The following is an 11,635-nucleotide window of genomic DNA, read 5'->3' as shown; positions in this document are numbered from 1 at the left end:
TTTTTTTTTTTTAGTTTTGAGAATGAAAATTATTTAAATATCCTTGACCTTAAAATTTAAAATCTATGATAAATGAGGATATTTTTGTCTATTATAATCCGGTACACATTGTTAAAACGTACCAATTGAAAAACAGGCGTACGCGTGTTAACAAACCCATATATATATATATATATTATATAATATGTAATATCTTGAAAATTTATTCAGACGTAATATTTAAATATATATTTATTTAATATGTGTATAACCTTTCATGTAGGAAAGACAAAGGTCTTGACATAATCATTTTGAAGACATACGAAGAGTTCACCATGTAGGAAAGACAAAGGTCTTGACATAATCATTTGGACTCTTGTCTTCCAATGTTGTGTATACAAATTTGTTAAATGCATATAAAATATTATAAATATAAATTATTTAAAAGAAATGAATAATATAAGTAATTAGTAGTTATTTATGACAAGTAGAGGGAGAAGAAGGGACACACTTTTGAGAAGTTGACAAAGGAATTATGCAATAATAGACGGCCAAATAATTTAACTACATGACCATTATTCATAGACATTTGTACCAAACAAGTCACCAACTTGGTGCCAAAAACTCAATGACAAATCACATATATGTTCTTCTAAATTCTAATCATATCATTATATATTTTTTTTTACGTAACAAGAACTAGAAGAAGAATGACACATTTGATTTTAAATTCATAGCTTTGATAACTATATAATAAGGATTGTTATTTGAGTTTCTAACTCATGAAATTATCATAACCACCTCTAAAATCAAGTTTTATTTTTTTACCCACTTAATAAAAGATTTTTTTAAAAAATTTAGTATTCCAATTTTGTATGATATTTTATTAATATCTTTTTTTCTTCTTCTTCACTCTAAACATATTTCTACAATGTTGAATATCCAAGAAAGATTATAGTTTAAGAATTTTATTTGCACAAATATAATTTTTTATTATCCAATAAGAAAGAGATAGTTTTGATAGAAATTAGGTTAATGATTATTTTGTAGAAAAATTTAAAAATAGAAGTTAATTTACATGTACTTTTAATTATGAAATTTTATTATTTCTAAAGAATATATAAATATTGGTTTAATAAAAAGCTATTTGAAATAATTTTTAATTGTAATAATATTTTAGATACATAATTTTATTATTTTAAAAAGTTGAAAAGATAATAAATGTTGAATTTGTTTAAGCTTAAAATTAAAGTAATTTTGAATACTTAAAATAAGTTATTTTTTATAAGTCTAGAAACTACTTATATTTTTGGATACTAGTAAAAGTATATTTTATTTTAATTACTTCTTGTTTTTTTTGAAAGTTTTGATAAACTTTTTTATATAAACTAAAAACTATTATGTATAAAAAAAAAAATTAACTTATATACAATTAATCATATACAAATAATCTTTGTAAAAGTTTCAAATTAAATACTTTTGAAAGGAAAACATAAAAATGAATTAATAATTTAATAAATTGTGTAAATTAGATGATAAATTGTGGACAAGTTGATATAATATAATTTTTGCATATAGTGATTTTAACTTGTAGAACATTTGATTTGTGTTTTAAGTGTTATTTTGAGAAGTTTATGCTTATTAAAAACATTTAATAATCATCTGCTTAATTAAAATTACTATTTGAATTTAATTTTTTAGTTTTATTAATTTAAAATTTATTTAGTAGTTCATGCTTATCATTTTCATTTTTATAATATTATATCTTTATCACAAAAATATATACTTTCCCTTTTCCAAAATACTAACTACTTTAATTTCTTTTTTATAGTTGTTCTAAAGTGATAATAATTTTTGAGTTCCTTCTACATGACATAGTATCCCTCAGTCATACTAGTATATGTCTCATCTTTGGATGAATACATGTTGGACTACTAAGTCGACATGTACTAAACTCATCTCTATTCGATTAGTGCAACATCATACAAGAAACTTAATCACCATAACTTATGATTAACAACCATGATTCAGAAACCAACAAGTATTTAAGTCAATGGACCTAGACTTATCCAATTAAAAACTCATAAATAGGAAGTATAAATGACACATTTTACGAGGTATGTTAATGATGTCCTAGTAGAGAAGTCACTTCATTTTGGCTTCAAGACATTGAATAACTAGGCTGGATATGAAGCTATCATAATTAGCCTCATCCTGACCAAAGAAGTAGGAGCAAGAAGAATCATATGTCAAACAAATTCTTGGCTTACTGTTGGTAACGGGACACTATCAAGTGAAGGATGCATTCTTGTTGCAGTATTATCATCTTGTCAAAAACATAATCGACACCTTTGTCGAATTCAAGCTTGAGCATATATTTAAAAGAGTATGAAAGTCTATGTGCTCTCCAAATTGACAAGCACTAAAAGGGATGGGAGATACAAGACTTTAGTATTATCATCACCATTCACTGACAAAATGGATAAGTGTATACAACTCAACATTGGGGAAGCAGTGTGGATGGTATCCTATGTTTACTACCTCAAAGGTTGGGTCAAAAGAGTTGTTCGTTATACATTACTGAGCGATGATATATTTATAAGAGGCTATAGTCAACATTTATTGAAATGTGTTACTCTAGAGAAGGCTAAGTACATAATTCTTGAAACACACAAGGGTATTTGTGGGTATCACTTTGGAGCGAGAACCATGGCAGCACGAATCCTATGAGTTGGATACTTTTGGTCGACTATGAACATTGATTGTGCTGATTATGCTAAAAGGTGCATACCTTGCCAAAAGCACGACAACCTTTACATAGCAAACAAGAGGAGCTACACCATATCTTCTCCTCATAACCTTTTGCAAAATAGGGAATGGATATTCTTGATCCTTTTGCTCCAAACAAATGCCAAGTCAAATTCTTGCTAGTCAGCATTGACTATTATAGTACATTGAGGTAGATCCCCAAGCAATCATCATTGTTCAATAGGTTCAACGTTTTATTTAGAGGAACATAATATGTCGATACAGGGTGTCGCACAATGTCATTATCGATAACGGACATCAATTTATAGATAAAGAGCTACCCAAGTTCTATACCAGCTTCGACATAAAACACATAACTAGTTCAATGGAGTTAAAGAAAAGATTGGGCTTGACCAAGGGTAGGTGGCCAGAAGACTTGTTAAAAGTAATGTAGGCATACATGTGTACTCCCTAGTCCTCAACCAAAGAGGCATCCTTTAGCCTAGTATATGACACCATTACCATAATTCATATGGATATTAGATAACCATCCTTAAAAATATAATAGTATGACGAAGAACGTAATCAAACTTGTCTCTATACTAGCCTAGACTTGCTAGTTAAAAAAAATAAGAAAAGACCTAGATATGTGAGGCGACTACAAAGAAGAGGGAGGCTAAAAATACAATTTCAAGTTACAACATAGGAGATTCAAAGGGGTAACCTAGTATAACGAATGACCAACAATTCCCAAAAGAATAACAACAAAATAATGTACAAAAAAGATGTGGAATACCTTTATGTTATTATTAATTTTTTAATAAGGCATATAGGAAGATTGGACTAGAGTTAATACAATCTACTAATGAGAAAGTTATAATGAATTAAAACTGGTTGAAAATATCCTTATCCATGTAAAAATTTCATTTTTTGAAGAAAATCTTTAAAATCCTTTTGTTGGTGAACATGTTTTTTTCTAAAAGTTACATCATTAACAAGACAGATTCTTGCATATAGTGATTTCACGTAAGAGATCAAGAAGATGATAAAAGAATTATATCCTACATTTCTTGGTAAGTCAATTTTCGAGAACATAAATTCTTATTATTGGAAATAATTTTAAACCCCAAATACGGGTCATGTGGGCATTTTTTCTTTCTCTTCTTGTGTTTCTCGATTCTCTTCCATGTCCCCATAATCTTCCCACCTTTTCTTTCTCTCAAATTTCATCTATAATTTATCATCCTGTTCAAAATCAAATTGCACCACAGTGAATTAAGGAGCTAAGGAACGTTTAGAAAGATCATATTCATCTTAAGTAAGTTTATTTTTTTGTCCTTTTTTCATTCAAACAATATGTTTTATGTTTTCTCCTTCTCATGTAGGTTTCTTTTGGTTGCTGTAGTTTTTTACCTTCTAGTTGGATCTCTATCTATTATTGGCCAAGAAATTGTGCTTTAATTGTTTATCAGACTTTTATTTGTGTAGATACAACAACTATAGGTTTTGAAGGTGTGTAAGAGAAAAACAGTATTAAATAAGAGAAATTTTTTATTTAGTCTTTTTTTAATTTATAATTTATAATTATAGTTTGCATTAGTGGAAAAACGCTGATTAACGTCGGTTATTTTGGGCTTTTAACGTCTATTAAACGACCAACGTCATTTACGGTGACGTCAATGGGACATCGAACATGAATATAACCGACGTCTATAATGACGTCAATTAGTGCCATGTTCGACGTCACTAAATGTCGGAGTAGGCCTAACTGGACGTCTAAAGACATTATATAGAGTCGGTCTGAGCAATAACCGACGTCGAAGAGGCACTAAAGACTTCGAAAATGACACTGACTGACGTCTAAAAGGTACTATAGACGTCGGTGTATAATTAATGGACGTTTAATACAGTGGTTGTGTTTTAGTGCAGTTTTGTTCCCGTCTTTGGATAGCCTAGTAGCACAATCTCCTTTTGCTAGTTTCCCCTAAAAAAAAACTTGCGTCTTTTGAATTTCTTATGGCATATCAACCCAAAACAGAACATGGGTTGTTGCTTAGTTCCATTTTCATCCGCAAGAGGGACAAATCACGGTGAAATGATAACTAGGCAACGACCCAAGGTCGTTTTTGGGTTGAAACGACAAAAGAAATTCACAAGACGCCGTTTTTTCTGGGAGGCAACTAGCAAAGTAAGAATGTGTTACTACGTTACCCTAAGAGAGGAACAAAACTGCACTAAAACACAACACAAAGAAAGCAAATTTTAATCAGTTAAACCAGAAGATAATCGATGAAAGACTAAACAAAGTTTAAACGGTAAGCATAAAAAAAAAACCCACCTGGGATGCAATGTCGGAAGAGAGAAAAAGAAGAGGAGGAAGACGATAAAGATATCGAAAACAATAATGCAATGTCGCAAGAGAGAAACAAGAGAAAAAGGAGAAGAGAGGAAGACGATATCAGAAACTGAATGCCGTGAAGAGTCTGCGGTTTATTTAAAATGAAATGGAGCGTCGGTTGCTTGCGAAACCGACGTCTGTAGTCACCTAGACTTCGGTTCTCTAACTAATTCGACGACCAAGTTAACATTTAAACTGACTTTTTGAATGCCCATTAGACGTTGGTTTAAGGGGGAGCCGACGTCTGGGAAGCTGAACCGATTGACGTTCCATTTCTTGTCAGGGATGTTGACGACATTTGTGAAGGGACGCCTGGGAATCAGGTGAAGATAATTAATTACAGGCACATAGACGTTGGGCCCGAAAAACACTAACGTCTCAATTGTAGAAATTTTTGTCTTCCCGCCTTCTGGACAGGCCATAGACGTCGGCTTTTTGACTACATGACGTCTAAGAGCATTAATTGCAGCCCAATAGATGTCGGCCCTCATTAAAATCGACGTCAATAGACTGTCTTCTCGCCTACCTCAGGCCATTAAACGTCGGTTTTTTGACTACATGACGTCTAAGCGCCTGGGAATTAGGTGAAGAGCATTAATTGCAGCCTAGTAGACGTCGGCCCCCGTTAAAATCGACGTCAATGGACTGTCTTCTCGCCTACCTCAGGCCATTATACGTCGGTTTAAGTCAGAACCGACGTCTACAGTATTATAGACGTCGCCTCCTCGTTAAACGGACGTCTAGATTACTAATTAACTTATTTACGGTAATGCCACTGTTCGCTAATATATGTCGGTCTATCCGTGCACTGACGTCTTAGGAGTGATGTTAAACAGCGTTTTTGCACTAGGGTTGGGGAAATGGAAACTTAAGATGAACTTAAGTTGAATTTGATTTAAGGATTTGTAGTGTGTTGATTTGCATGTTGTGTGGAAATGGGTAACTGTTTAGAAGTTGAATTGTAATAAAGTCTTGAATGATAATTTTGTGAAATTGTTGAAAAAAAAATGAAATTCGGTTTTATATATATTGATTATTCGTATTAAGGTAGAATGAAAAATAATATTAAGAAAGTTGATACTTGCCAAACTAGAAAGATATTAAAATGGAGTAAACTGGATGGAATTAAATGGGTGAGTCATATAATAAATTACAAAAAAGAAAAAAAAAAGTGGCATTTTGATATTTACGAAAAAGAAACACATCTAGACATCAAAATATTAATATTTTAGTTATATATTTTTGCATTTCTTTTAACCTGAAATATTGATATAAATTGTTATATTATTAAAGTGAGTTATAGTTGTTTTATTTTTATTTTTTTTCAAACATACATAGACAAAATTAAGATATACAATTTTCATCATTAAGTTTTTTAACTATTATGCAGCAGCATCTGCCCTTGAAGGATTTGTTAGAATGGGCTGTATGATACAACTAACACAAGCATAAGAAAAATGAAACTGAGCCGTTAATGTCATCAATATTTCACCTTTTTCAAAATACATTGTTCAAACTACAGTGTAAGAAGCGTCATTCATTTCCATCGTTTACACTTCACGAAGCATTTTAACCACTTTTCTCATTGTGGGGCGAGTTATTGGGTTGGAGCTGGTGCACTGCAGACCCACATTCAACACCTTGCTTATTTCTTCCCTGAATTTGTAGTCCAATGTAGGATCAACTACATGATCGACTCCTTCATGTTCCAATGCAGAGGAAACCCATTTCACCAAACCATTTTCACCATACTCTGGATCAATGGGGGCTCTCCCAGTTACCAACTCCAAAATCACCACTCCAAAACTGTATATGTCACTCTTCTCACTCACCCTCAGAGTGTATGCGTATTCTGCACATCAATGAAGAAACCACATGTTCAACTAAATTCACAGGAAGACAATTTGTAACATTTATGGCTAGCTTTAAAGGTCTTAATTGATAATGGTTGATATTACTACATTCAAATGCAAAACGAAGTATTATTCAAGTAGAAAGTGGATATTTTTTAAAAATGTGTTTCTGAACTAAATTTCACAAACCTGGTGCAATGTAGCCGTATGATCCTGCAATAACAGACATTGATTCTGTCCCTTGGCCGGCTTTTGTCACCATTTTGGCAACACCAAAATCTGCAACTTTTGCAACAAAATCCTCATCAACCAATATATTGTTAGATTTCACATCCCTGTGGACAATGGGTGGGACACAATCATGATGCAAATAAGAAAGCCCCTCAGCAGCATCAACAGCAATTTTACACCTTGTAGGCCAATCCAACAAGCTCTTCTTGCTACCCTGTAACAAATCACCCAAGCTCCCATTTGGCATGTATTCAAAAACCAAAAGCTTGTCGTTCCCACTGTTGCAGCAACACCACAACCTCACAATATTCTTGTGCCTGATCCTCCCAAGTGCTTCTACTTCAGCTTCAAATTCATCTTTTCTTGAACCACCATTTTCATCCACTTTCTTTGGGGCTCCTACACTCATTTTTTTCACTGCCACCACCTCACCGTTGCTGAGCACCACCTTGTACACCTTCCCGGATGCTCCCTTTCCTATCACATTGGCCTCATTCAGCAACTTAGCAACCTCTAACCCACTAAACTGCAGCTTGTGAAACGACTTCCAACTCGAACTGCATAACCCTTTCTTCAATTTCTTCAACTTCCTGTACCTGAAGTAAAACCAAGCCACCCCAATAATGAACACAACTCCAGCAAGCACAAAAATGAACCATAAAATCCACGTGTGCCTCCAGTTCTTATTCCTACCATAACAATTATAAAGCCCAGGGAGATTACTACAGAGACCAGGATTCCCTATAAAACTCGTTTTGTACTTGGCATTGGCATAAAGAGGAGGAATATCCCCAGAAAGCTGGTTGTAAGACAAGTTCAGCTCAGATAGTCTCAAATTTTGCAACTGCAATGGGATCTCTCCCGAGAAATTGTTCCAAGAAAGATCAAGATAATTAAGCACAGGAAAGCTTCCTAATTCACTTGGAACATTTCCATCCAACCTATTATGTGACAGATTAAGGTCAGTGACCTTACTCAAGTGACCAATTCCACCAAAATTAAGATCACCAGAAAGATTATTAGAACTAAGGTCGAGATTAACCAACTGCTTCAACTTCACCAAACTACCTGGAATCTGACCCGAGAGATTATTATTACTACCAGCAAACTCCACAAGATTGTCCAATAACCCGATTTCCTCAGGAATCGACCCAGAAAACCGGTTATTTGAAACCAACAAATTTGACAAGCTGGAAGAGCCAGAAATCGCCTTAGAAATGTGCCCAGAAAAATGATTTTCGAAAAGCTCAAGCAAATGCAAACGGGGCAAACTCCAAACCCCTTCAGGAACACTTCCCGAGAGATTATTGTTTCTTAACCGAACCCTCATTAAACTGGTGCATTTTCCGAGACTCTCGGGAATTTCACCCGAAAAAGAATTGTATATCAAGAGTAGTTGCTCAAGCTGCCCCCGCCGGCAAATGTTCGCCGGAATTTCACCGTAAAACCGGTTATACGAAACGTCAATATGGTTCAACGGTGAGTTACTTCCCAAATCACTCGGCAACGTTCCAATGAGTCTGTTACTGAAAAGTTTGAGTTCAGAGAGGTTCGGGGAACGCGCAATGGCCCCCGGCAAAAACCCTTCGAGTTTGTTCTCAAATAAATTCAGTGACTGGAGTGGCAACTCACACAACTCGGTCGGAATCGTCCCAGTCAACTCGTTCCTCGACGCGTCGAATAGTTTCAAACTCGTCATCTTCGACATTCCTCTGGGTAGCTCCCCGGAGAGCGAGTTTTCGAAAAGCTCAATTTGGGTCACGCGCGTGAAACGCGTGAACCATTGCGGGATGTTACCGGTGATGCTGTTCTGAGACAAGTCGAGGTTTGTCAAGTTAACGAGATTGCTGAAGGTGTCTGGAATGGGACCTTGAAGGTTGCAGAGAGCGAGAAAAAGCGTTTCAAGGTTTCCGAGTTTCCCGAGTTCACTCGGCATGGGACCCGGCTTGAACAAGTTGTAAGCAAGTTGAAGGCGTTTCAGCGAAGTAAGGTTACCGAGTGAAGCGGGGATGGTACCTGTGAGAAGATTGCTAACGAGGTTTAGCGTTTCGAGGTGGGGTAGGGCGGTGAGGGTCTCAGGAATTTCTCCGGTGAGGTTGTTGCCGGAGAGGTCGAGGTAGCGGAGGGAGGTGAGTGCGGCGAGGGAGTCGATGGGACCCACAAGGGCGTTTTGGGAGAGGTCGAGATGGAGGAGGGAGCGGCAGAGGGAGACGGCGGAGAGGGTGGAGTTGATGAGGTTGTAAGAGAGGTTAAGGGAAGAGAGGGAGGGGAGGCGGCAGAGGGCGGCGGGGAAGGGGCCGGCGAGGAAGGAGTAAGAGAGATCGAGGGCGATGACGGCGGAGGAATGATTGTTGCAGGTGACGCCCCTCCACTGGCAGGGGGTGGAGGTGGCGGGGTTCCAGGAGGAGAGTGAGTTGTGGGGGTCGGAGAGGCGGCTGCGCGCCTGGAGGAGGAAAAGGCCGTCTTGGGTTAGAGAGAGAGAGAATCGCGGAGGAGAGAGAAGGAAGAGGAAGAAAAGAAAAAACACGAACATTGTGCTGAAGATAGAAATATGTTGTGTTCGGAGTGGTCGTTTGTTTCGGGTTTTTCTCTGAATTTGCATGACGAAACACTGCTACAAGTAAGGGACAGCGGTGGGTCCCATGCTGGATTTGAGAATGGATCAAAGAGACGTGTTAACCGTGCGAGAACACGAGAAGTCTTCACGGTCATGCTGCATTTCACGTTTTTGGTGCATGTGTCTGCTTCATTCTCCAAAATCTGATCATGCCCATAACTCACCAGCTGTTACTTTATATCATGCACAATCATACTTTCACGACTTTTTTTTTTAACAACATTTTTACAAAATAGTACACGTGTCATTATTTTATTAATATATTTAAATTTATCTTTAAAAAAATATTTGAAACAGATTAATTATAAACTGTTATGTATGTGTTATTAAAAAATTGTCAAAAAAAAATTGTTAAAGAAACTTTTTCCTTATATTATAAGAGGGATCAGTATCTTTTCAGTTATAACATGAGAAATTTAAATTTGTTTACAAATGAATGTACTGGTAGAAGTAGAGTTTAAACTTTACTCAACTCCACAAAACCGGATAGTAGAATGAGATTTGTACCCACTTATATACACTTAAATGGTCTTATCTCTACTCGACGTAATACTTCTAACATGTACAATTTAATATCATATTAAAATACAGTTCAAAAATCTAGAAAATTAATTTTATTAGATTAAAAATCTATTAATGTTATGAACTATCAATATTTTGATTTTATTTTTTATTTCCTATAATTTTAAAATAAATTTAGTTTGTTATATACGAACCTTTAATTTTAAGTTTTCAATTCTCAATAGGACCGACCACCTTGTCAGATGTTTCAATGAAGTTTCCGACCAATTTTTTTGATGTTAAATTTAAGATAGATTTTCTGGAGGTTTGAGTTCCTGTTCACTATATCTTGTGTGATTCACGATACAATTTTCATATTTTTAGAAGCAAATTACGTCTAAAGAAATAAATTTTTGTTCTAAAATCTTTTGAAAATATTAATAGATCTTGAAAAAAAAAATTGTAATCATCCATTTGAAATATTTAAGTGCAAAAAAATTAAAGGAATAAATATATAAAGATTGAAAAATAAAATATAAGGATGTAAAGAAATATAAAATTATTCTCGTATTGATTCATTTATTTTTAAATTTCCATCTAATTACATCTCACCTTTATAGATATTGATTTTATTGCCTCGATAAAATTTAATTACAACTACACTTCATAATTATTATGTATAAAAGCATTTGTTGAAGCAACGTATAAAATGTGTTCGAAACAATGTAAGTAATTTCTTAAAAAGACACAAAAAACAAATTTATATAAATAACTGATTATATCGTTCTTTCCTTAATTCTGTAAACCTAATTTAAAAAATCTAATCAATTATTCGTGTAGTTAAAAGATTACATCGAAACTTATTTTTCTCCAGCAAGTTTGAGATAATTAATTATATAAAAGATTAATAAAATATTTTAATTATTTTTCTTTTTCGTTAAAGTTAAAAACTCAATACAATAACCTAATATATTATTAAAAATAATTAATTATAACTTATAATAATCAATTACGAGTAAAGTATATACTTGCACAACTTAAAAGATAATAAAGTATGTTTAATCATAATAAACTACTTTGTCGTAAAATATAGAAATATCATTTAAAATATTAAGTATTTGTCCTCTTTAGACTATTTTGTTATTTTAAATCTAATTATTTGTTTTTAGAGAATTTTTAGTTGATTCAATTGAAAGTTTTAATCAATGAAGTAATTGTGAATTTTTTATTTATTTATGATTTCAATATAAATTAAAGTATTTAATATTTATGAATCCATCATTAAAACAGAGTTGATAAATAATTCAT

At 34.0% G+C, this 11,635-nt stretch overlaps 1 protein-coding gene across 1 annotated transcript; it reads right to left on the bottom strand.

The window, feature by feature from the left end:
• Window positions 1-6,501: 6,501 nt before the first annotated feature.
• Window positions 6,502-9,881, bottom strand: LOC106755553 (receptor-like protein kinase 5). The gene is made up of 2 exons (XM_014637723.2): window positions 7,168-9,881; window positions 6,502-6,977 (listed from the first exon to the last, which is right to left on the bottom strand). The coding sequence occupies exons 1-2, from the start codon at window positions 9,809-9,811 to the stop codon at window positions 6,676-6,678; spliced, it is 2,946 nt and encodes a 981-aa protein (XP_014493209.2). The 5' UTR covers window positions 9,812-9,881; the 3' UTR covers window positions 6,502-6,675.
• Window positions 9,882-11,635: the final 1,754 nt, after the last annotated feature.

This window comes from Vigna radiata, chromosome 2 (genome assembly GCF_000741045.1).
Source record: "Vigna radiata var. radiata cultivar VC1973A chromosome 2, Vradiata_ver6, whole genome shotgun sequence".
Classification (NCBI taxonomy): Eukaryota; Viridiplantae; Streptophyta; class Magnoliopsida; order Fabales; family Fabaceae; genus Vigna; species Vigna radiata.
The sequence above is the reverse complement of the archived record's forward strand: the minus strand, read 5'-3'. Positions and strand labels throughout refer to the sequence as shown.